The sequence below is a fragment of the Armigeres subalbatus genome, chromosome 2 (genome assembly GCF_024139115.2).
Source record: "Armigeres subalbatus isolate Guangzhou_Male chromosome 2, GZ_Asu_2, whole genome shotgun sequence".
Lineage (NCBI taxonomy): Eukaryota > Metazoa > Arthropoda > Insecta > Diptera > Culicidae > Armigeres > Armigeres subalbatus.
The window spans coordinates 212,381,712-212,404,722 of record NC_085140.1 but is presented as its reverse complement, the minus strand read 5'-3'; the positions used below and the strand labels follow the sequence as shown (position 1 = coordinate 212,404,722).

The 23,011-nt window shown below is 41.8% G+C and overlaps 1 protein-coding gene across 3 annotated transcripts in view; it reads left to right on the top strand.

The window, feature by feature from the left end:
* The window catches only part of LOC134211597 (uncharacterized), a 99,595-nt gene that overhangs the window by 61,156 nt on the left and 15,428 nt on the right, over positions 1-23,011 (top strand). For all 3 annotated transcript variants that reach the window (XM_062688611.1, XM_062688609.1, XM_062688610.1), the window contains exons 2-7: positions 8,067-11,310; positions 18,742-18,867; positions 18,928-19,325; positions 19,384-19,575; positions 20,189-21,377; positions 21,783-22,924. In XM_062688611.1, the coding sequence (XP_062544595.1) occupies positions 8,199-11,310; positions 18,742-18,867; positions 18,928-19,325; positions 19,384-19,575; positions 20,189-21,377; positions 21,783-22,873 (6,108 nt within the window). In that variant the 5' untranslated portion in view covers positions 8,067-8,198 and the 3' untranslated portion in view covers positions 22,874-22,924. The remainder of the gene's footprint in view (positions 1-8,066; positions 11,311-18,741; positions 18,868-18,927; positions 19,326-19,383; positions 19,576-20,188; positions 21,378-21,782; positions 22,925-23,011) is intronic.

The following is a 23,011-nucleotide window of genomic DNA, read 5'->3' as shown; positions in this document are numbered from 1 at the left end:
ACCCAGAACTCCAACAAAAATGGCACTGGGTTGCGCTCATTCTAACCACGCCACCACATTGACTGCTTGTTGGATGTAGGTTATTTTTTGTTCCATAAAGGCTTGTATTGGTGAAGGAAGGAAAAAGATGAAAGAAGTGAGAAAACGAGCAAATCTTCTTTTCGCGGCACTGACAGTGAGGGAAAAATATTTATCTTTCATCATGCCTTTTTTCTTTTCCGCGAAACGATTTCTCGGCGAAATGCGGGGTGAGTGAGCATCCTCTGCTCATGAGAATGAGTAAGCATTACTATCCCTAAGGAAAGATCCATTAATTACGTAACGCCAAAAAATGGCAATTTTCAACCCCCCTTCACCCTATGTCACACTTTTTGTATGAATCATTATTTTTTTTTGTATGGATTGTTACACTTCGGCAACCCCCCTCCCTCCTCTGAGCGTTACGTAATTTATGGATGCTCGCTAATTGTATGCATTATTAAACACAAAATCACATGAATGTTGTCCTGAAGATGATTTGAAGATGAGTGAAATATATTGATAAAAATAATCAGTGGCGTTTCCCTAACCTCAATCTACCTGTGCACTGGACTTAAATTTAAGGAATTAGTGTGCGGAAATGCATAGAATATCTAGATTTTGATTAGTTTAAACGACTCTGATAATTTTATTTTCCCTTTGGGCTGTCAATATATCAAAATTTTCTTTTTTGTGGTCAGTGCACAGGTAAAAAGTGAGGTTACGCGACGCCACTGAAAATAATCATATCAGAATTTTTCGAAAATTGAATATGGTGCCCATGTTTCAAGCTCTGCTATATATTCGATGCCATAATCGAGGAAAGCTTTGTCCTAATTTTCAAGATAGATCTCTAAAACTGAGACAATTTCCAACCTAATACAAAAACAGCAATTTCAAGTGTCGTGTTGAGCTAATTAACTCCTTTGTAGTTTCTGCAGTAGCTTCCGAGTGCATTGTCGATTAGTAAATACATGCGCAATGGATTTTATCACCCCAACACGTTAGAAATGAAAAATATCGTTTTTATGCGTTCATCAATATTTATACAAGCAGCTTGTCTATTTCAGTCATTCAATTGAATTTATTATCCTAGCACTATTGAGAATATTTATTAGGAGTTTCTACTTACCGTTCAATTAATTTTGTGGTTCGGTTGAGGGGAACCTTGAAAATCCAGTAAATAATGAAAAAAAAAAAATGAATGAAAACCGCTCTCACACTCACGTAAGAATGAATTACACATAACATAAACATTATTAGGCTTCGCAGAGGTAAGAGGATATTTCAGGTGCAACCAGGCGGGAATTTTCCGAGCCTGCATGTTCAACGGGGGTCGGATTAAAGCTGCAGGCAAGTAAGGAGGCGGAACGAAAGATCTGCCAACTTACCGAGGAGAAAGAGTTGGCAGTGAGCCAAGCGGTGGAGGCCTGGAAGGAAGCCGAGTCGAAGATTCGAGTCCTTACGGAAGAAAAGCAGCTGATCGGAGTCGGCTTTGCTGGAGGTGTGGAGCTGAAGGTCACAAGGCTCACACCTGCCAGGCCGCACCGAGGTGTTTGATCTGTGGTCCTAGCACAGACAACAAACACCCATTCGGTGGGCAGGCTTGTCTGGCCTCCAGACGGGCTCGGTCATGCAAGAAGCTCAGCTAAATCTCAACCACTGCGAGGCAGCGCAACCGCTGCTACAACAGTCGGTACACGAGAATAAGACTGATGTTGCCTTGCTGTCCGACCCGTGCCGCATCCCTGCTAACATAGCAGTTGGGTTGCGGATAAGTCTGGAATAGTGACCATCTGGACTTGCGGGAGGTACCCCATCCAGGAGATAGTGTCATCTCCTGATGATGGGGGTTTTGTTATAGTAAAGGTAAACGGAGTTTACTTTTGCAGCTGTTACTGTCCTCCAAGATGGAGCATAGAGCAGTATACTAGGGTGTTAGATAATCTTGTAGTGAGACTAACTGGCCTTAAACCATTAGTTGTAGCAGGTGACTTCAACGCATGGGCAGTGGATTGGGCCTCTCGGTTCACTAACGCTAGATGTAATGTCCTGCTAGAGTATCTAGTGGTACTGAACGTAGCCCTGCAGAACGAGGGCCAAGCGTCAACTTTCAGAGGACCGAATTGCGAGTCATGCATCGATGTGGCCTTCTGAAACGCGGGATGGACGGTGGAGCCTGAATGGAGGGTTCACGAAGGGTATACTGCTAGTGACCATCAGGAAATACAGGGTGTTCAATAAGTTCGAATACAAATGTTTGATCATTGTGTTTGTAAGCCCAATGTACATTAGGGTGGTTCAAAAAATCGATTTTGCTCCACAGTGCTCATTTGATTCTTTACCATGTTCTGAGTGTCCTCTGAAAATTTGAGCTCATTTGGATTAAAACTGATTTAGCACAAGCCGTTTCAAGTTTGCATGCAAATTAGTATGGGGAAATTTATTTTTTCATTATACTGTTAATGACGTTTCCCCATTAAGCGCAGGTTAAAAGAAAACCTACATAGCTAAAAGGGATACTCAACAGCTTTCACCCAACGAAAACCGCATGTTGATTAATCGTCCCAATAATTAGTAATCGATTTTAAGACAGGTTGCGAATCTTTAGTCATGGTCGTTAAACTTATTTGAGGGCATCACTGAAATGTGCAGTGCAACATAGTAGCCTGAATTTGTGTGTGCTATCTTTCGCGCCACGAGCAGCAATGTTGCCTGTTGATGAGTTATGCAATTAGACCCAGAAAACCACGGTATAGATTAAATTCGATTACTAATTATTGGAACGATTAATTGAGATGCTTTTCGATTTTCACTGAGTGAAAGCTGTTGAGTATTCCTTTTAGCTATGTAGGTTTTCTTTTAACATGCGCGTGATGGGGAAGCGTCATTAACAGTATAATGAAAAAATAAATTTCCCCATACTAATTTGCATGCAAACTTGAAACGGCTTGTGCTAAATTAGTTTTAATCCAAATGAGCTCAAATTTTCAGAGGACACTCAGAACATGGAAAAGAATCAGATGAGCACTGTGGAGCAAAATCGATTTTTTGAACCACCCTAATGTACATATTCTGTATAAGTATTGGTGTCAGCGTTAGCGGTATATATACGCTACACGGTTAGATGACTTTACCCATTAATGGGTACTGTGTTATTGTTGATATTATTCCCACCGTGAAAAATTCACCCATTTTCTTCAAAAAGCGCCACTACTCATTAAAATGGGTAGTGGCACTTTTTCAAGAAAATGGGTGAATTTTTCACGGTGGGAATAATATCAACAATAACACAGTACCCATTAATGGGTAAAGTCATCTAACAGTGTAACGGATGTATGTGGTGTTGACATTCTGTCACTTGTTGTTTGTTTATTACGCGCGGTGAAAATGGATTGGGGCATTGTAAACAGCATTTTTTGAAGGTCAATATCATTTCGGTGTACTACAAAACTGAGATTTTGGGAAAGATTGATACCCCCAGTGGCCCGGTGATAAGACGGAGATCAGCCCTACATGTTCCAATAGGACGATAACCCTTTATACACGGAAAATGCGATTTAAACCTTATATGGGGACAATTTCAGCGACATCCCAGCTTCCCGGATTTTAACCCTCTTAACTTTCTTGTTTGGTCCTTTATTATGTTAAAGCTGTACGAATACAAGGTCAGTAACTTGGACCAGTTCAAGATGTAATTCTCAAAATCTGAAACGAAATGCCCATGCAGATCGTGCGTGCCGCTTGCGATGGATTTCAGAAACATTTGAAGCTCGTGAAGAAGTACAAAATAAAGGTCATTCCAGAAGAAATGTTACAAACGTTCCTTATAAACAATACTTTCAATGAAATGTAACCGAGAAAAGAAATAATTTAATTACAATTTTAAAACATTTTTTGAAAGTGTATTCGAACTTATTGAACACCCTGTACGTTTTATGGTCAGCTATACCCCCAACAGAACCACAAGGCGGGTCAGTAAGGCTGATCTAGGATGGCGTACCTCGCAGTTCAACCCAGAACTGCTGGAAAAATCACTACGGTGGGAAAACCGGACTCTAAGCCTTAGTGGTGATGATTTATCCGATGTCCTAACACGAGCATGTGACATGACAACGCCCAGGAGGACTATGCCAACCGGCAATCGCAAACCGGTTCACTGGTGGACGAGCACGATAGCTGATCTTCGCAGAACCTGTCTTAGACCTAAAAGAAGGTTGCGACGTGCTAGAACCGAAGCGGACAGGCTAGAAAGACGCCGGGTGTTCCAAACAGCGAGCAGAGCTCTGAACTACGAAATCAAATATAGTAAAAGAGCCGTTGAGCCTTTGAAGAGCTGTGTAGGATGGCCAATAATACTCCATAGGGGGATGCATACAGCATAGTGATGGCTAGGACCAACAGCACACCTCCTGAGAAATCCCCGGAGATGTTAGCCAGGATCGTTGAAGGTTTATTCCCGAAGCATGACTCATCGGACTGGCCCGCCACACCGTACGAGTCAGTGAACGTGGTACCGCTAGTGACTAACGATGAGCTTATCGCCGTTGCAAGAAAACTTGAGCTAAACAATGCACCAGGGCCGGATTGTATTCCTAAAAAAAGGAAACTTCCCAGATCGTTAGAAACTGCTATTGTCTAAGCCTGGGAAATCTCCGGGAGAGCCTTCGGCATACAGACCAATTTGCCTACTCGACACAACTGGTAAGTTGTTAGAGAGAGTGATCCTGAATAGATTGACGGACTATACGGAATATGCTGGTGGCTTATCAAGCAACCAGTATGGGTTCCGCATAGGCCGTTCTACCATCATAGCAATTCAGTCGGTAACGGAAACGTGGTTTGAATAGGAGAAGTATTATGTACTGTGCATTGATTACACTAGATGTAAAGAATGCATTTAATAACGCTAGCTGGGCAGCTATAGCTGATTCCCTGCATCGCTTGAAATCCCGGATTATCTGTGCAGGATTCTGAAAAGCTATTTTCAGAACAGGATATTGTTAATCGGCACCGACGCTGGTCAGCAATCGATTGAAGTGTTAGCAGGTGTTCCACAAGGATCGATCCTCGGACCGGTTCTGTGGAATATCATGTATGACGGAGTATTACGGTAAAATCTCCCGGCTGGTGTGAAAATAGAAGGCTTTGCCGATGATGTAATGCTAGAGGTCACAGGCGACACTCTCGACGAAGTTAAATTCAAAGCTTCGTACGCATTTCTCTCCGGAGACGAGCCAGCCTCGGGCTGAAACTCTTACTATCATAGATTGCAAACGACGGGTAGTGAGGTTACCACCCTTGAAGTCGATGTTGCGTTATAACGTCGAGTGCGTTAGCATAGGCTTGAGCGGTCTCAATAGTCCTCCCCTGATGTATTGCTTAATTGCGGGCCGGGGGATACGGACTGGCGAAAGAGTTTTGGTTTTAGTGTGTCGGGTGATCCCATCCCCACACTACCTGAGTTAACCTCCTCAGGTGTCTGTTTGCAGATTTCCGTTTACCCTTGCTCAAGAAAGAAACGAGCAATGGGTAATGTTTTCAACATAACCGCGAGTAGACGTAGGACTTGTATAAACGTACCGTATTTACATTTAACTTTTAACTTTTGGATCTATAGAGTTTGATTATAGGTATTGATATTGGAAAGACAACTTCCATGCTGTGTTGAATTATTAGCAATTTGTGTATTCAAAACTTCTGAAAATAAAACTAATAATTAAATACATAATAAGAATTGCTTTGTTTCTAACTATTAAGCCCTTATTTACTCAAGCAAGTGTAGGGCATTTATAGATCTCTTATTGATGATAGTATTTGAAGTTAAACAATTCTATTTATAAAATTTTCAGACTTGGGCAAAATGTGCTATTTTGGGGGAACTGTCCCGTTTTCCAAACAAAGAAATGCAACACCAATTTCGTTGCTTCTGCTACCATGCGTGCTTACTGATGAAAAAAAAATCACAACAATAAGAAACAAGTCAAGGAGCAGTGACCCTACTATAATAGAGCAGATACTGCTAATACATCAACGAAAAATTATATAATGTTTTGAATCCAAACTCCATGTCTACGTCAAGCTTAATGATACAATTTCTTAGAAAATAAAAAACAAAGTATAAGATAAAGTTTATTTAAATATTCTTCTGGAAATTATTTTTTGCGGACTTTTTTTAAAACATGTAATTCAGCAAACATGTAATAATCTAAAATGGATATTAACACTATTGCTGATTGTGCATCTTTGATTGCCAATAGCTTCTGCAAATAAATGAAAGTAATTATTTTAATCAAATTTTTATTTTCATCAGTGTAGTTGATTTTTTTTATATGAAATCAGAAATGTTTTAATGTACATGTCGTTTGTACTACAAGCACAACTTAACATATGGTCAGTCATATAACATGACTCGTACTCATCCCGGGATCATTTGAATTATGAAACCAATCACCTGAATGAGCAGACCAAATCTCTCTAATTTTATTCTTCTTCATCCACCACCGAACTCCGAGCGATGCGATGGGCGATTGCATCCATCGCAACCGACACCATTGCACGCGACCATCATCAAGCCCAGAATGACAAAAAAATTCGCCCACTTCTTTCATGCATATTCGCAGACCCTCCGGCAGTTCTGCCGCTGGTGACTGCATGCTGTCGCTGTGTAGGTAAACACAGCGTATGAACGAACGAAACGAAAAATGCGCGAGCTAAAAGCACGTCAGTACGCGTAATGACTCGCACCCGCACGCGGCAGGCACTGCTTCTTTTATACACAAAGAAAATCTTCCGACGGACCCGAAGGTCTGACATACCGCATTCTGATGTCCATGTTAGGAATGCACGGGATTGGTTACATATGAAACTTTTGCTGGCTTTGACAAGAATAGAAATTTTCAATAGCTTATCGTTAATAATCTTAAGTTTCAGAGAAATAGGCAAAATGCTGGAGAGTGTCCGAGTCGATTGATATATAAATCTTTAAAATCCATCGAAAGATAAAGGCGCTAGTAACGTTCAAAATCTTCCCTTCCAGCGTAACGCTCTCGATTTCCAAAAATCTAAATGACACCCAGTATAGTAAAGAAAGACGTAAGTCCAACGTCAAAAAGGCACTTTGATGGCATAATTTCTTAACATAACTGATTTCATTCGACATTCGTCAGTATTTTGGATTATTTTTCTCCAACTGTTTTTTCGCTATAACTGCAAAGCACAATGGCCGAACGACGGCATTTTTGCCGAATGATCATTTATTTTAAAATCACAATATTGAAATATATTTCAAACCATATAGTGTTTACCTGTGATGCCATGTAGCTTTTACTACAAATTTACGTAACCAGTACTTAGAAATCACGCTAGGTTCACCTGACCAAACTCGTAACTACTTTCAAACTTGCTTTGAAAAAAAATTTCACCCTTGAATAAGGAAGCAAAATAGCTCAATATTCACCCCATAGACGCCGAATTCGATCGATGAACAAAAACGCAGCGCTACCTGGTGGAGCCTGAGTGCCGAAGGAGTTGCCCAATGTAGGCCAAAAATATATTTTATGTAGCGGTTAGAAAACGGTAGTATTCCGTTTTTGTCATACGTTTACTGCCTATGATCGCATATCAGTCCCATATGAATTTCCGTCGTTTTCGGGTTAGAATCTGTAACGGTCGTATTCAACATGGTATGTGATAGTATTATCAAATCCAATTGTTGAATAGGAATGCTTGTTCGAAATTAATATCAAGCCAGTTTTTCCTTTTGGGAAAATTCTCAAAAATCAACTTCTACCTCCTGTGACCTGTGCGGTACATACAAGTTGTATCCTGTAGCCAACCATGCTATCTATCATGTCGCAGACTCCGCCTCCTTGCAGCCGTCGTATAACTATCGAGAATCCTTTTCACTGGGTCATTGTTTGACATTATGGCACGTGTCTGGCCCACAGTGTAGTGAAAGAAGCTGCGCATCTTACCGCTAAACTTTGAATTGCTCAACATGTACTCAATTCTAAATAGCTGTTTTTTCTTGTTTCCTTTCATTTCAGAATAAGAGATGCAGATCAAAAGAAGGGCTATCGGATTTACATCGCATAAAGCTTAAATGACAACAGAAAATGTCAAAGGTGCTCGTAATGATCTCCTTACAATCACGCTATTAACTAAAGAGCTGGCAGCCAATGGGAGATTCACCATATATTCGTTCTTCATCGTTGCTCCATGTGGACGATGGAGAAGACGCTCGGGAAGAAGAAATGGCCCAGCAAGAAGGCTGCGTCGTTGACTCGACGTCAACGTACGAAATAGTGGACTGTAATTCGCCAGGGTCGAACGATGAAATGTGGAGCAATGTGGTAAAGATTACACGAGCTACTGATGCCACCGTTGCTGCGCTCGTTGGTAGCGCAATGGGTCAAGAGCGAGACGAAGATCAAGACCGTGATGAAGAAGAGCAGTATGAAATTCAAGAGACTGAAGAAGAACTTCTGCATCAACAGCGACGAAAATATGAACTAGCCAGATCATCTTCAACCAAGGAGGAGAAGCAACGGCAGAACGAAGAAATTTTGATTATGAAGTCCAATTCGGTTTCTTCGGAAAACAATTCATGGGAAACGTTTTCGCCTTCAAAACCTGTAAGCGGAGAACAAATAGAGGCTACTGACCCGGTTGAAATTCCTCCATTAGTGCAGACGAAACCGGGAACGTCGAAAGCTTGCTTCATCGATGCTTCTTCTTTGTATGACGAAGATGAAGTTCCTTTTCCCTCATTCGTTGACTCCAGTTTCCAAAGGCAGCAACAGGAAAAGATTTCTATATCTCTATCTGCCATCCTGAGTGATGATGAGAAGCTGAAAAGCGCGAATGGTCAAGCGCGCATTGATGTTAAAGATCAGTACTCCTCACTGCCAGACAATGACTTCCTAACAAATAAGTTGCACATCAAAGAACGTGAAAACGTTGGGTGCACGGAGGATGCAATAGCCCGACAGGAATCTGAAAGGAAACAAGGAACATTCTTGTTTCAGAACTCAATACAGCAGTACTCCGGGCACTCGTTGGAACCCAACTTACAATTCCCTGATGAGAACTGTAGTGACATGTCGTTGCCCAGTGTGTACTCGTCTAGCAGTGAGCCAAATTTTGAGTACAGTTCATTGGCATTGGATAATAGTTCGAGGTTTATGACAACTGGTGGCATCAACACTAGTGGCTACAATTCTGGTTCTGCAGATTATTCCTCTAGATTAACTCATTCGACAGATCATGAGCATTTGCATTATCCTGACACACCGTTCAACTCGATAGTTCATGTGAACTCCGCTGTTAGCATTCCCATGTCGGCTCATCGGCTGGCAGAAGGCAGCCGGGAGAGTTCAGTTGATAGGGATTCACATTCGACCCCGATTAAGATTCCAAAACGTATGCAGAAACATGACGAATCTGCTCCAATAGTATCTGGTGGAGCTTCTATCGAGGATTTCACTCCAAAATTATGTGAAAGTCCCTCAATTCGACGACGTACCGATACCTGTCCCATTGTGTCTGGTGGAATTAGTTTCGAGGAAAGTTTCAAGCCAGAGGAGCGCAGCAGAAAAGTCAACAGCTCTGCCAAATCGTGGGTAGTTGATTTGAAGAACTGCCCAGACGACGAAAAATCGGCGGCGATTTCAACTATCGAACACAATCGCAGCGGCTTGGGCTTCTTTGTTGACCTGGGAAGCATCAAAACACCTGAAGAGGAGAAATCGATTGTAGTGAACAATAGGCCGCAGAATAGAACGCACCAAGATTTGATGAAGAAGTCAACGGGTTTCTACATAGACCTCTCGGATGGGGAAAGTTCAAGAAGTAATACCCCAAAATTAACCAAACCTGGGACGCCTCCAGCTAAATCGGGCTCAAATGGCACTAGTTCAAGATCCGAGTCTGTCGAAAAAGATGCAAAGAAAAACATGTTCTCTATGTTTATTGACATCGGGACTGAAGCAGTACCGAAGCCATCATCAGTTCCCCGTAGAATGTCAGCAGCTGCAGCTATTACAACAACTAAGGATGAAAGCTCTGTTGTCCAGCAACCAACCAGGCCGGCAAATTTAGGATCCGAAGAGAAGAAAAATTGCTACATGTTCATTGAATCCGAAGCTGTGCCAATCGTGCGCCGAAGCAATGTGCCTGCCGTGGCCAAAAACGAATCCAAACGCCATTCCTGGAATCCTACCACCACCGAAGGAACATTCCATGAGCGACGGATCATGAACAGGGAATACCAACGATCGACGAGCGTCACCAGCGACAAAGGCATCATGAACATTTTGGATAAGATTCCTCTTCTGTCTAAGACCTCAAGCATGTCGATAGACTCATCTGTTTCGCCATTTGAAGATTTTACCTGTTCGAAGTCCGAGCTGAGTACTTATTCAAATCATTCCGTATCAACCAACTCCGCTCATTCTAGCAACGAATCGAAAGTATCCCCCAAAGAAGTTACAGGAATTGCAGGTCCGGATATGTCATCATCAGTGAAAAAGAAACGGAAAGATGTGAAAATCAACGAAACTTTTGACAAAAGCAGCCAAGGCTCTGTAACGGATGGGATTCTTTCTTCCAACGAGGATACATCTCCCGTCTCCACGACGACAGATACGGACGATGTAACATTCCAGAACAACCCAGCAGATGAACCAAACCCCATTCTTCCGGTGGACTCCGAAAGCCCACAACACGTGCAAGAAATCAAATTATCCTCTTCGATTGGTAAGCAGATGGAAACTATTGTCGAGGCAGTAGAAAGTTCCCCGAAACACCTTCCCAATGGCAAAAACCGCAAGGCACAGCACACTATGGAAACCCTTCATGCAACAATTGAAAAGCAAAAACAACTCCTGGAGACTGTTTCGGAAAATGTGGAGTCCCAGAGCACTTCCTTTGTAAAACTGTCTGACATGGACAAACCTCCGGTGGCTGCTCCAGCTAAGTTTGAATTGCACTCCAACACTGGAACTGGATCTTCCGCCACCACAGGCTATATGTCCAACTCAGCTGGTTCGAGTCGGGTGGCGCGCTTGTTTAGCGACACCCACAAGTACAACACGATTGGACCGTCGCATCCGACGCAGCTGCAACAGGAACAACAACAGCAGCAGCACAATTACTATGCAAATGGAACGGTGTCTATGGAACGGCACTCGTGGAATATGTCGCGATCTACGGGAAACAACTTTATGAACTTGGTATCCTCAGTGGAGAACTCACGAAGTCTCAGTCGGTTGTTTCCCCATCTTTCGAAAGGTAAATAGATTTTTTTAAAGCTCGTTTCAGCGATGTTTTTTTTTCATTTTTATAACAAACGTTTGCCATTTGCTATACCGTGACCTGCCCTAATTCCGCGCATTGCCTAATACCATGGATTTTATCCAAATTGATGAATATAGAGGTACTGTCTGTCATACACATCACATTATTTGGTGAAATACACTAATGTATATCAGAAAATGTTAGCAAATTATTATAGTGGGTATTTGTGACGTAAATTAGGCTCTAAAAAATAAATGTGAAAATGTATGGCTCGACCAGCCAAAATTTGCATCCGCTTAGCAAAACGATTAAAATTATGGTTATATTTCCAAGTCTTGTAATTTTATTTTTAAATGATATTTACTTCCAATATCTCATTGAGCCCAGTTTTACAGCTATAAAAAATGAGCTGGGTACTGAAATGGTATTTAAATTTCTTGTTTTTGCATTTTTATTGATAAAAACAATTGTCGCGGTATTAGGCCATCTTCTTCGCCAGTAGTGCCTAATACCGTGACTAGGCTATACCGTGAAGTTGATACTCAGTAAAATAAATCGTAACCACCACATTGAATACATAGACCACTAGACAATATCGTATAGGTATTGAAACATTCATATTAAATACCTACGACATTTTATGCGTAGGATTACCAGGGAAGCATCATTCAGATGAATTACCACAGACTATAGACGTAAATATTTTTCCTGTGCAGTTTCCTTTAGAAATGAAGTTAGAGTATTTTTCATCTGAATACAAATCCTCCCATTGTCTTCAAATCTACTTAGACACTCGATTGGATATCATCTATCTAAAACCTAAAGAAATGTGAAGTAAATTAGGGTAATTTGCCAAATGTTGAACGGCTAATTTCTTCGCCTATTGTTGAACGCATGGGCATTTCTTATGGGAGTTCAACAATAGGCAACAAAATTAGCCGTTCAACATTTGGCGGTTTCCCCTATTTGAAAAAATCATAAACGCTTTTAAATCGTCAATATTGAGAAATTGCTAACTTCCCAAGGAAATAATTCTTTTCCCAGTAGGTATCTGTATAAAATAGTAAATTTTTATGACGTTTTTTAGTATGTATGACCTAATAATTTAATTGAAATTTGTATATGATTCAATTATTTACACATTTTATTGTAAATGTGCTCTTAAGCTCATTATTTGAGCTTGTTTGATAGGGAACGGTATTAGACAATTTTCTGCGCGGTATTTGGAATCTTCTTCGGAATGTACGCGGTATTAGGCATATTCATAAGTCAAATGTCGAATACTATTTTCTTCATTTTTTTATGAGTTGAAGTACAAAACATATTTTTCCTTTCAAATGTATTTAATATTGATTAAAGTGACATAATATTCAAGGGTGATTGTTACAAATTGAGTTTTATATAGCGAATTTATTGTGGACACGTCCTTAACCCCACGGTAATAGGGCATGTCACGGTAGAACAGAACAAAACGAACAACAAGATCATAGGGCACTGAACGGACGAGCTTTATCTCTTTCTCATTATATTTAGGCTCTCGTTATATTTAGGCTACTAGTTGTCAAAATTGTTGTTTTATAAAATTCATGAATAATGAAAGTGAAGGAAATTCGTTCGTGTAGTTCCCTATGTTAAGAACTGCAAGATATCCCAGCAAAGTTACCTTTTATATGTCATGTGGCAAAAGTAAAATATTTTCTATTAAGTTTCCTAACTCTGACTGGGATTTGAACCCAGCCTCCTCCGGCATGTTTTTTTGTAGCAACACGTCTTATCGTTCAATTATGGAAGACCACTCTCCAGTGTTGGTAGAATCATACTTAAATCACAATCATCGAGAATTCATACACGAGCTAACTTGCTTACGATTCTGTAGGGAGAGCATCGCACTTGAGTTTCTCGGACAGAATCTCATCGCTCCGCTCACTCGCCGAAAAATGATTTCGACAATGAAAAGAGAGAATTTAAGATTCTACCAATACTTCCACTTTCACGGGTGTCCTACGAGAGGCTGAAACACATAAGGCTGAACTCAAAAAGCTGAAATCCCGAAGGCTGAAAGTATCAGAAGGCTGAAATGAATCCCAACCATTAGTAGTTTATCGAGAGTTCACTGACAACAGATCGGGAGCAAATTTTTGGCGACCAGGACCTGCTGCAGTATCCGACGATCCATTGAGCACATCAATGGACGAAGTTATACTGATGGAATAAGTGATATGATACATGACGTCAGCTCTGCTCCGGGACGCACACTTGCCTCTACCCTTAAGGAAAGTCCCTATCCCTCTCATCGTAGTCGCGCCTTTCCCGCCAGCGGCCAGCAGTCGTCCCGGCCCTACGCTTGAGATGGGAGACGGGATCTTCCGAACTCCTTCTACAGGCAAGTATAGTTCATCGCCGAGCATTCGCACCCTGATTTTTCCAACGTTTCCAGAGTTTCTCCCGCTGAGTCCTGCGAATGAGGTCGGAGAAGGGGTCTTCCGAATTCCTGTTACCGGCAAGTACAATCAACAAAGGTCGAGTCAAGTATGAGACACTGAAGACGGCCTTACTTTTGAGGTCGAAATACGTATCTGTCAAGATACAATTAAGTGGTGGAATTCAATGGGATTGTATAAACTCGTCTTATGACAGGTGAAAACATTCCACTAAAAAGCTCAAAATAATTTTCTTAACAAAGGTCTATTTCATCGTCTAAAAGTGTCTCGGCTTTCAGCACATCGAACCCACAACTAACACCGCTGCAAAGTATACATCCGTCGTGTCCTGTTTCTATCAATGAACTCCACTCAGAACCATGTCAAGCGCCTGTTGCTCATCGATTCAGCCACCCACTGGGACGCACAACTGCTGCCTGCATTGAGGAAGCTCTCTATCCAATCAGCACAGTCGAGCTATTGCTGCCAGCGACCAACAGCCGTCCCGGTCCTGTGTTTGAGACTGGGAACGGGAGCTTCCGATCTCCATCTGTCGGCGAGTATGGTTACCCAGTAAACCTTCCAGCATCTGATAGTGCTTCGCTTTCCAGTGCATCTGTCGTCCTGCCGGCATCATCCGTCATCACAATCTACTATCAGAACGTTGGCGGAATGAACGGGCTTCTGGACGACTATCACTTAGCCGTTATCGATCTATGTTATGATATAATCGTTCTGACTGAGACCTGGCTGGATTCTAGAACCATCTCAAGTTATGTTTTTGGGCATGGTTACCAAATATTTCGCTGCGACCGCAATTTGAACAACAGTAGGAAATCCACAGGAGGAGGCGTTATTACCGCTGTAAGCTCCAGACTAAAAGTGACTGCTATTGAGGACAATACCTGGAAGGCCGTGGAGCAAGTCTGGGTCACTATCCAACTCGTCGATCGTCGATTGTTTATCTGCGCACTTTACATTCCTCCAGACCGGACGCGTGATTTGGAGTTTATCGACACACACTGTCAGTCTCTCTCATTTGTGTCGAACGATGCCACTCCGTGCGACGAATTGATGAGGTGACTTCAACCTCGTGGGAATCGCGTGGACACCAATTCACAGCGGTTTTTACGGCTTCGACCTTGAAAGATCATCTTTTCACGTTGGTGCCACGAAGCTTTTGGATAATTATAGAATGGATACCTTATCTCAAATCAATGGAGTTGTTAACGAGAACGGTCGTTCGCTTGATCTCTGTTTTACTAGCGCTCGTGAAACCGCTCCAATTATCTCCAAGGCACCGGTCCCTTTGGTTAAATTTGTCGCTCATCACCCAGCTCTCGTAGTTACCGTCGAGGAAACCGCTGGCCGTGATTTTTCTAGCACTGTGGCTGCAGTGACCTACGATTTTCGAAGGGCCGACTATCGCAGTGTTGTCGAAGTTCTTCCAGAACTGGATTGGGATAGAATTTTGGATCGGATCGATGTCAACACAGCTGCACAAACTTTCTCTCATGTCTTGGCATACATCATCGATAGGCATGTCCCGAAAAGAATTGTCCAGTCTGACAGTCGCACTCCGTGGATGACTAACGAACTTCGCTCGTTAAGAAGGAATAATAAGGCTGCTCTAAAAAGGTTCACTAAATTCCGCTCACTTTCTTTGAAACGATACTATGTCAGTATAAATTATCAGTACAAGCGCTTAAGTCGGTTCCTTTTCCGACGCTATCAAAGAAGGATCCAACAACGCCTAAAAACTCACCCGAAATCTTTCTGGAATTACATAAATGAACAGCGCAAGGAAAGCGGATTGCCTTCATCCATGTTTCTCAATCGAAACTGCTGACACGCAACAAGGCATTTGCAACCTTTTTTCGGCTAAATTTTCCAGTGTGTTCGAAGAAGAGCTACTATCCGCCGACATCATCACCTCCGCAGCCGAGAACGTCCGCTTGGCTAACTAACAGCTGGTTAGCATTGACGTGAGTGCTGAACTTATTACTAAAGCCGCATCTCAACTCAAGGGTTCATATAAGCCCGGTCCTGATGGAGTGCCATCCTGTTTTATTAAAAAGTAGTATCGAATGGCTACTGGCTCCAGTTCAAAAGATTTTCCAGCTTTCAATCTCCAGCGGAGTATTCCCTTCCTGTTGGAAAATAGCCGAAATGTTTCCTGTATATAAAAAGGGTAACAAGCGCGATGTTAATAACTACAGGGGAATTACATCGTTATGCGCCGTATCGAAGCTATTTGAACTTGTTATCATTGATTACGTCAGTGCACACTGCAAGCAACACATCAACACAGACCAGCGTGTTTACTGTGTCTAACCTCGTACATCACGGAAAGTATGAACACTCGGGCCCAAACGGATGTGATCTAAACAGACCTTTCTACTGCGTTCGATAAGCTGAATCATGACATCGCGATCGCAAAACTGGACCGATTAGGTATCGGTGGGGATCTTTTGATATGGTTTCGCTCGTATCTTACGGCAGCCATTTAGGACCGCTGATTTTTATTATGTACTTCAATGATGTCCATCACGCTGTAAAGAATCCACAATTATCATTTTCCGATGATCTCAAGATATTCCTACGTATCTGCTCGGTTACTGATTGCCATACTCTCCAAGGTCAAATCAATGCTTTCGCTGATTGGTGCACTACGAACCGGATGGTTGTTAATCCGACAAAATGTTCCGTTATCACATTTTCACGCAAAAAAGAGCCGATTATCTTCAATTACCATTTGCTGGGAACTACACTCGAACGGGTGAATCACGTGAAGGATTTGGGTGTGGTTTTAGACTCAAAACTGACATTTTCACACCACCTTTCATACGTTGTCGACAAAGCGTCTAGAACCCTGGGCTTTGTCATGAAAACAGCGAAAAATTCTACGAACGTCTATTGTCTGAAATCGCTGTACTGTTCTTTGGTGCGCTCTACACTAGAGTTTTGTTCGTCAGTATGGGGCCCGTATTACAACAACGGAGTAGAACGTATTGAATCTATTCAACGGCGTTTCCTGCGGTTTGCGCTTCGAAGACTAAACTGGAGAGACCCGCTGCATCTTCCTAGTTACGAAGATCGCTGTCGCTTGATTGCCTTAGAGCCACTGCGTATCCGCCGGGATGTGGGCAGAGCCCTATGTGTACTTCAAGGAAGAATAGATTGCGAAAGAATTTTACAACAAGTTAACATGAACGTTCAACCAAGACCGCTACGGAACAGTTCGATGCTGAACCTCCCCCTTCGTCGCACTAACTACGGTGCAGAAACTGCAATCTACGGCCTCCAGAGAACGTTTAATAGAGTTTCTTCCATGTTCGACTTCAACTTGACGCGGAATGTTCTTCGTCGTAGATTTTCTGAATTTTTTCGTTGATTGTATGTGATAAAGCTGCATTTTATTTGTTTTAATTTTTTATCTTGACAATGCTATTATGTTATATTTTCTTGACTATGTGCGTTTTTTTAGTATTAATTAATATTTACATACATCATTGGGAAGGGGCCCTCCTTAGCCGTGCGGTAAGATGCGCGGCTACAAAGCAAGACCATGCTGAGGGTGGCTGGGTTCGATTCCCGTTGCCGGTCTAGGCAATTTTCGGATTGGAAATTGTCTCGACTTCCCTGGGCATAAAGGTATCATCGTGTTAGCCTCATGATATACGAATGCAAAAATGGTAACTTGGCTTAGAAACCTCGCAGTTAATAACTGTGGAAGTGCTTAATGAACACTAAGCTGTGAGGCGGCTCTGTCCCAGTGTGGGGATGTAATGCCAATAAGAAGAAGATATATCATTAGGGCCAATTGTAGTCTGTTGATGAAATCACACAATAAACAATAAACAATAAGAATGAAGAAAAGGAGGAGAAGAAAAAAGGATGGAAAATGAAGGAAGAAGAAAACAGGACGAAAGAAGAAAGATAAAGGAAGAAAAGAAAGAAGAAGAAAGGGTGAAAGAAAGAAGTAGAAAAAAGGATGAAAGAAGGAAGAAAGAAGTAGAAAGAAGAAATAAAGAAGGTAGAATGAAGGAAGAATAGAGAAAAATGAATAAGGAAAAAGGAAGAAGTAGCTAGGAAAAGGAAGGAGGTAGAGAAAGGAAGAAGGTAGAAGGAAGAAAAAATAAGGAAGCAAGAAAAAATACAAGGAAAAGGAAAAAATAAGAAAGCAAGAAGAAAAAAAACAAGGAAAAGAAAGAAGGAAGAAATAAGAAAGCAAAAGGAAAGATTTAAAATGGATGACGAAGAACAAAGAAAAAATGAAGGAAGAAGAAAACAGGGGAAAAGAAGTAGGAAGAAGAAAGATGGAACAAGGGAGGCAGAAGAAGGAAGAAGGAAATACGAACAAAGAAGGAGGAATCAAGAAGGAAGAACTATGGAAGAAGAACTAAAAAAGAAGGTAGAACGAAGAAGGAACTATGAAGGACTGAAGAAGAAAGAAGGAAAAAGAAAGAAAAAAAAAGAAAAAAGAGAGAAGGTAGTATTAAGAAAGAAGGAAGAATAAAAAAGGAAACACAAGGAAGGAAGAAAAAGGAAGTAGAGAGAAGAATAAAAAATAGAAAATAAGAAAGTAATCTTGGCATCAATCTAAAACCAAACACAAGAACCAAGAACAATAAAGTCTTGTTCCTTTCTATGCTACCAATTTTTTTGAGCTGTGAGAATTCCATTTAAAAATTGAAAGACAAGAAGAAGTCGCAAGAAGGTTTCCGAACATTTTAGTTTGTGCCCCTAATCACGTCAAATGTGAATTCGTCCACTAAAATCGGTCCCTCACGATTTTTCAGCCCTTCGAGTTTCAGCCTTTTGTGATTTCAGCCTTATGTAAGATTTTTACTTTTTCAGCCTTTCTTGTTCAGTCTTATGAGTTTTCAGCCTTATGTGGAAGTCCCCACTTTCACATACACTATTCGGGAAATATTACAATTCTCTTTAATGTTATTAAGATGAAAACATATGTTGTTAACTTTTTCCCACAATTCTTGTCTAGCTTTCAGCAACAGCTTGCCATCCGATGTCGGTATGAATTCCGGCAACCGAGGATCCGACCTCAACGAGTTCATTACTTCCGATTTTTCATGTACCTCTAGCATAACATCCAGTCGCTCTGGAATTGGTAATTAGAGCACAATTTTGCATATCCTTCTCAGCACATAACTGATGCCCTTCATTCAAGAATCTATCGACGAGTCAATCTCTAGTCGCCAGCCGCGTCGATTGGGAGAGGATCTGCTGAAAATGTTCCTCCAGGAAATAGCCACCGACGTGACAATCGAAGCCGAATCGAAGAAAATGCGCGCCCACAAGTGCATCCTGCGTTCGCGCTGCCAGTACTTTGCTGCAATCCTGGCGGGTGGATGGGTGCAGAACGCCGGCAATGTGATAAGCCTGCCGGGCTACTCCTACGCGGCGGTGCACTTTGCTCTGTGTCACATTTATTCAGGTGCGTCACATCCACCGGAGGGTATCAGCCTCATGGAACTGGCAGCGCTGTCCGACCTACTTGGGCTGGAAGGGCTGAAAGAAGTCACGGCTTACGCACTTCGTACGAACTACTGTCACAATTTCCATAAGGTAGCGATTGCAAATTAGAGACAATACATAAAAAAGCGCCTCATTATGTATTTTTTAGCCTTGCTCCGGATGTACCGATGGTGTATTGCAAGTTCTTCCGGTGACACTGAACCATGGTTTGGATGATCTGTATCGAAAATGCTTAAAATGGGTTTGCCGTCACTACGTAAAAATCTGGTCGAATAAGCAGTTCTCTCAGCTCCCGACAGATGTAGTGAATCGCTGCAGGCAGCAGATCGTTGCTCATCTGGTAAGTGTCAGGACAAGAACCTCATAAAAATAAGATTGACCAACTTGTTTTCAACACAAATTTGAATGCGTTCCATTTCAGCCTTATTAGTTTTGTTGGAAAACCATGACCAAGGATGTTAACGATCATTCAGTAATTTGCGTTCGATCATTTAGCAGTTTGTTAATAACACATTACAGAAGCTGAATTTCAAAATATGTTGCATGGTGAACTTCTAGTGCGAAGGTTTTTCTACAACTTTGCCTAATGGTTCTTTATTAGAATTCAACTAATAACGGAGTTAGAGCGCTAGTTGCAGTAACTTAAACTAAATGATTGTAATTTTGTTATCATTTAGTCTAAGTTACTGAAACTATAGCTATAACTCCGTTACTAGTGGAATTCAAACAACGAACCATTAGACAGAGTTGTAGAAAAACCTTCGCACTAGAAGTCTACCATACAACTTATTTTAAAATTCATTTTCTGGAATGTGTTATTGACAAAATACTAAATGATCGAACGCAAATTACTGAATGATCGTTAACATCCTTGACCATGACCATATGTATTTTTTTATATTTCGGACTAACAGACATCTAAACAGTATCTGTTTTTGTTTGCCTTATTTCAGACATCTGAAACTGTATTAAACGCAATTCTCGACAGTGAACAACTGCTAACCGTACTACATCCTTACAAGTGGTCTGTCGAAGTAGAAAACGTAGTCCGTGATATATTGGATGCAGCTTACGATTACATACAAGACCATTTTGCATCTCTGCTAGCTAGTGATAGTTTCCTCTCGCTAGGCCAAAACTATAGCTGGGCCATATCTCATGTAGAACCCATTTTGCTCCGAGCAGCCACGAGCCTAAGTCCCGATCAAGCTTGCAAAAGCTATCCCCGTGCCACTAGATTGCATAAACTGCTACAAGCCAAAGTACTGACAATGACAACGACGCCGTCATCGAATGATAGCAACGTGAACATTCTGAATGTCTACGATAAGAAAAAGCTGGACATCGATTATCCCCGAGAGGAGGAAGAAATGGATTGGTGTGACGAGTTTGTTGGGATGGTGAATGCGATTCTCTCGGCGGTTGAGCAGTGTTTAATCAGACAGTGCGCCCGCGCAATGCGAGTCAATTCATGGCAACGAATGGATGTCGAATTGAGGAACAAAATACAGAAGTTGGCATGTCTGATGGAACCGGCTGAGGATCGCAAGTCTCGGTCGAGGTACTCGTATTCCTCCCAGACAAGCTCGTCTTCGTCAATTCATTCTCGAACGAATGATCTCCGCCAAGTTCGGTTAGCTATTCAGGCGCATACAAAACGATCCTACGAGAACCAAAACATCAATGTCAATAACAAGACCACTACGCAGCACACGCAGACAGTTGTTCATCACAACGATTTGAACAATGTTATCAACAACCATAGAGCCACAATAAACGATCGGAATAATTTACGAAACGATCATCAAATCACAGAAAACGGAAAACTATCCAAGACGGCTTCCAAGAGTAATGTTCCTGTGGAAGCGAAGGTAACAAAGGCGCCGATCAAGGTGGGACTTCTCAGCAAGAACAATCTGGCGAATCATAAACGCTCTCAGTCAGAAGACATGGGATCGAGGGTCACGGCCAAAACTGAACCTTTGAATAATTTGAAGAACAAACTAAATAATGTTAAGCCGCGCTACTTGGAACCGAAAAAGCCCAAAAATACGAGCAATCTGCAGGTTCAGAACATATCGTCCAGTGGCAGTTCCACGCGCACTTCTAGTCCGGCAACTGGTCGCAAGAAAGGACCATTAGGTAAGTTTGCTAAAGTTTTCTTTTGGGTTTTCAGCGGTTTTAGCATGCTGGTTTATGTTTATTAAAAATTAAAATATCGTTATAAATGACAAGGGATATACCATTTCGGCTCAAATTCCGAACATGACTCATATTCCTAACACTGGCGTTTTAGCTCCCTAGAACTAAAATTCGTATACAGCTTGGAGAATGCAAATGAACTAATGATCCTATGGAAAGAATTCGCAAATAAAGTTTAAATGGCCATGTAAAAGCGAGTGTTCGGAATATTTCAATATTTCAATCTACGCAATGACGAATTCGGAAGTGATTGAAAATCATTAAGAGTTATCATTGTTTCAATTTTGAATGTGCAATAATAAATGCCAAGCAAATCAAATGCCACAAATTTTGTTTGTATTACAGGAAACATCACCAAACATGGTCATGATTCTAATATTTCATTAGACAGTCTTTCATCGCCGGCGAAGAATACTAAAAATTTTAAGACGCGTCCAACCATCAATGAGATGGACGTTTCCATCGATTCTCTGGCCGAATCGCTAAAATCAAGCTCCCTGAAAACGAACAGTACACTGTCACACGAGTCTCTTATCTATCAAGAGTACTTTAAAACCAAGGAAACGAATCTCGAAAAACCTCAACAAACATACTCAAAATCCAACCCGATGATATTCAGAGATCGAACAAACGGTCCAAAATCGATCGATTCGATAGCGACCAATAAAAGTGCACCGCAAAACAAAAGCAATCTCAGGCCTAGTGCCCCGAGCAGCTCTAGGCTGGGACAAAACAAACTAACTCCTTCAGCGCCTTCTGGCATAAATCGCACTGCATCCTCTGCCAGCGTTAGTTCTACATCTTCCTCCTCATTCGTAAAGAAAAGTTTTTTGTCACAGCGCTCGCGCGAAATACTCGCCCGACGATCGAACGACACAAAGTCGAACTCGAACAATTCCAGCAATAAATCCGCTGCTTCTTCACCCAGCCTTTTGTCCAGGGACAAGTCAACGGCCAGTGATGTAACAAAGTCCGGCTCGACTGCTTCAATAACGACTCATGGTTCCGGAACGCGAAAAGTGTTCAACACTACGCTGCATCTCCGCAAGACTGCCAAACTGCAGCCGGATTCAATTCCGACTGCCAAACAGTCAAGCGAACATAAATCCAAGAATAGCCTCATTCCGATCCCTGGCGGTGGCCCACAATCGCGGAAGTCATCGTCGACGGTGTACCGATCTTCCAGCACTAGCAGGAACAGCGATGCCGTTAGAGTCCTGAAGAATGTGACCACAGTGCTGATTCCGGCGCCGGTGCCGCCGTCGATGCTCGTCGGGAATAATTTTCACGGAGACGCCTACACATCTTCGTCGTCGGATTCGAGTAACGGCAGCGCCGACAACAAACCAATGAGAGTAGAATCAAAACTCGAACGTTCGAATACGTTCTGTATGGAAGCTTCCGATAATCCGGTGGTCCTGCAGATAGTGGAGTAAAACATGAGGAGTAAGCCAGTATGATTTTTTTTGGCACCGTGTGATAAGCAGGTGAGTGTAATTGAATCCATTTCTATTCTAATTCATATTTCAGTTCAATTTTATATTTTGTTAATCCAAATCCAAAACAATCGATAT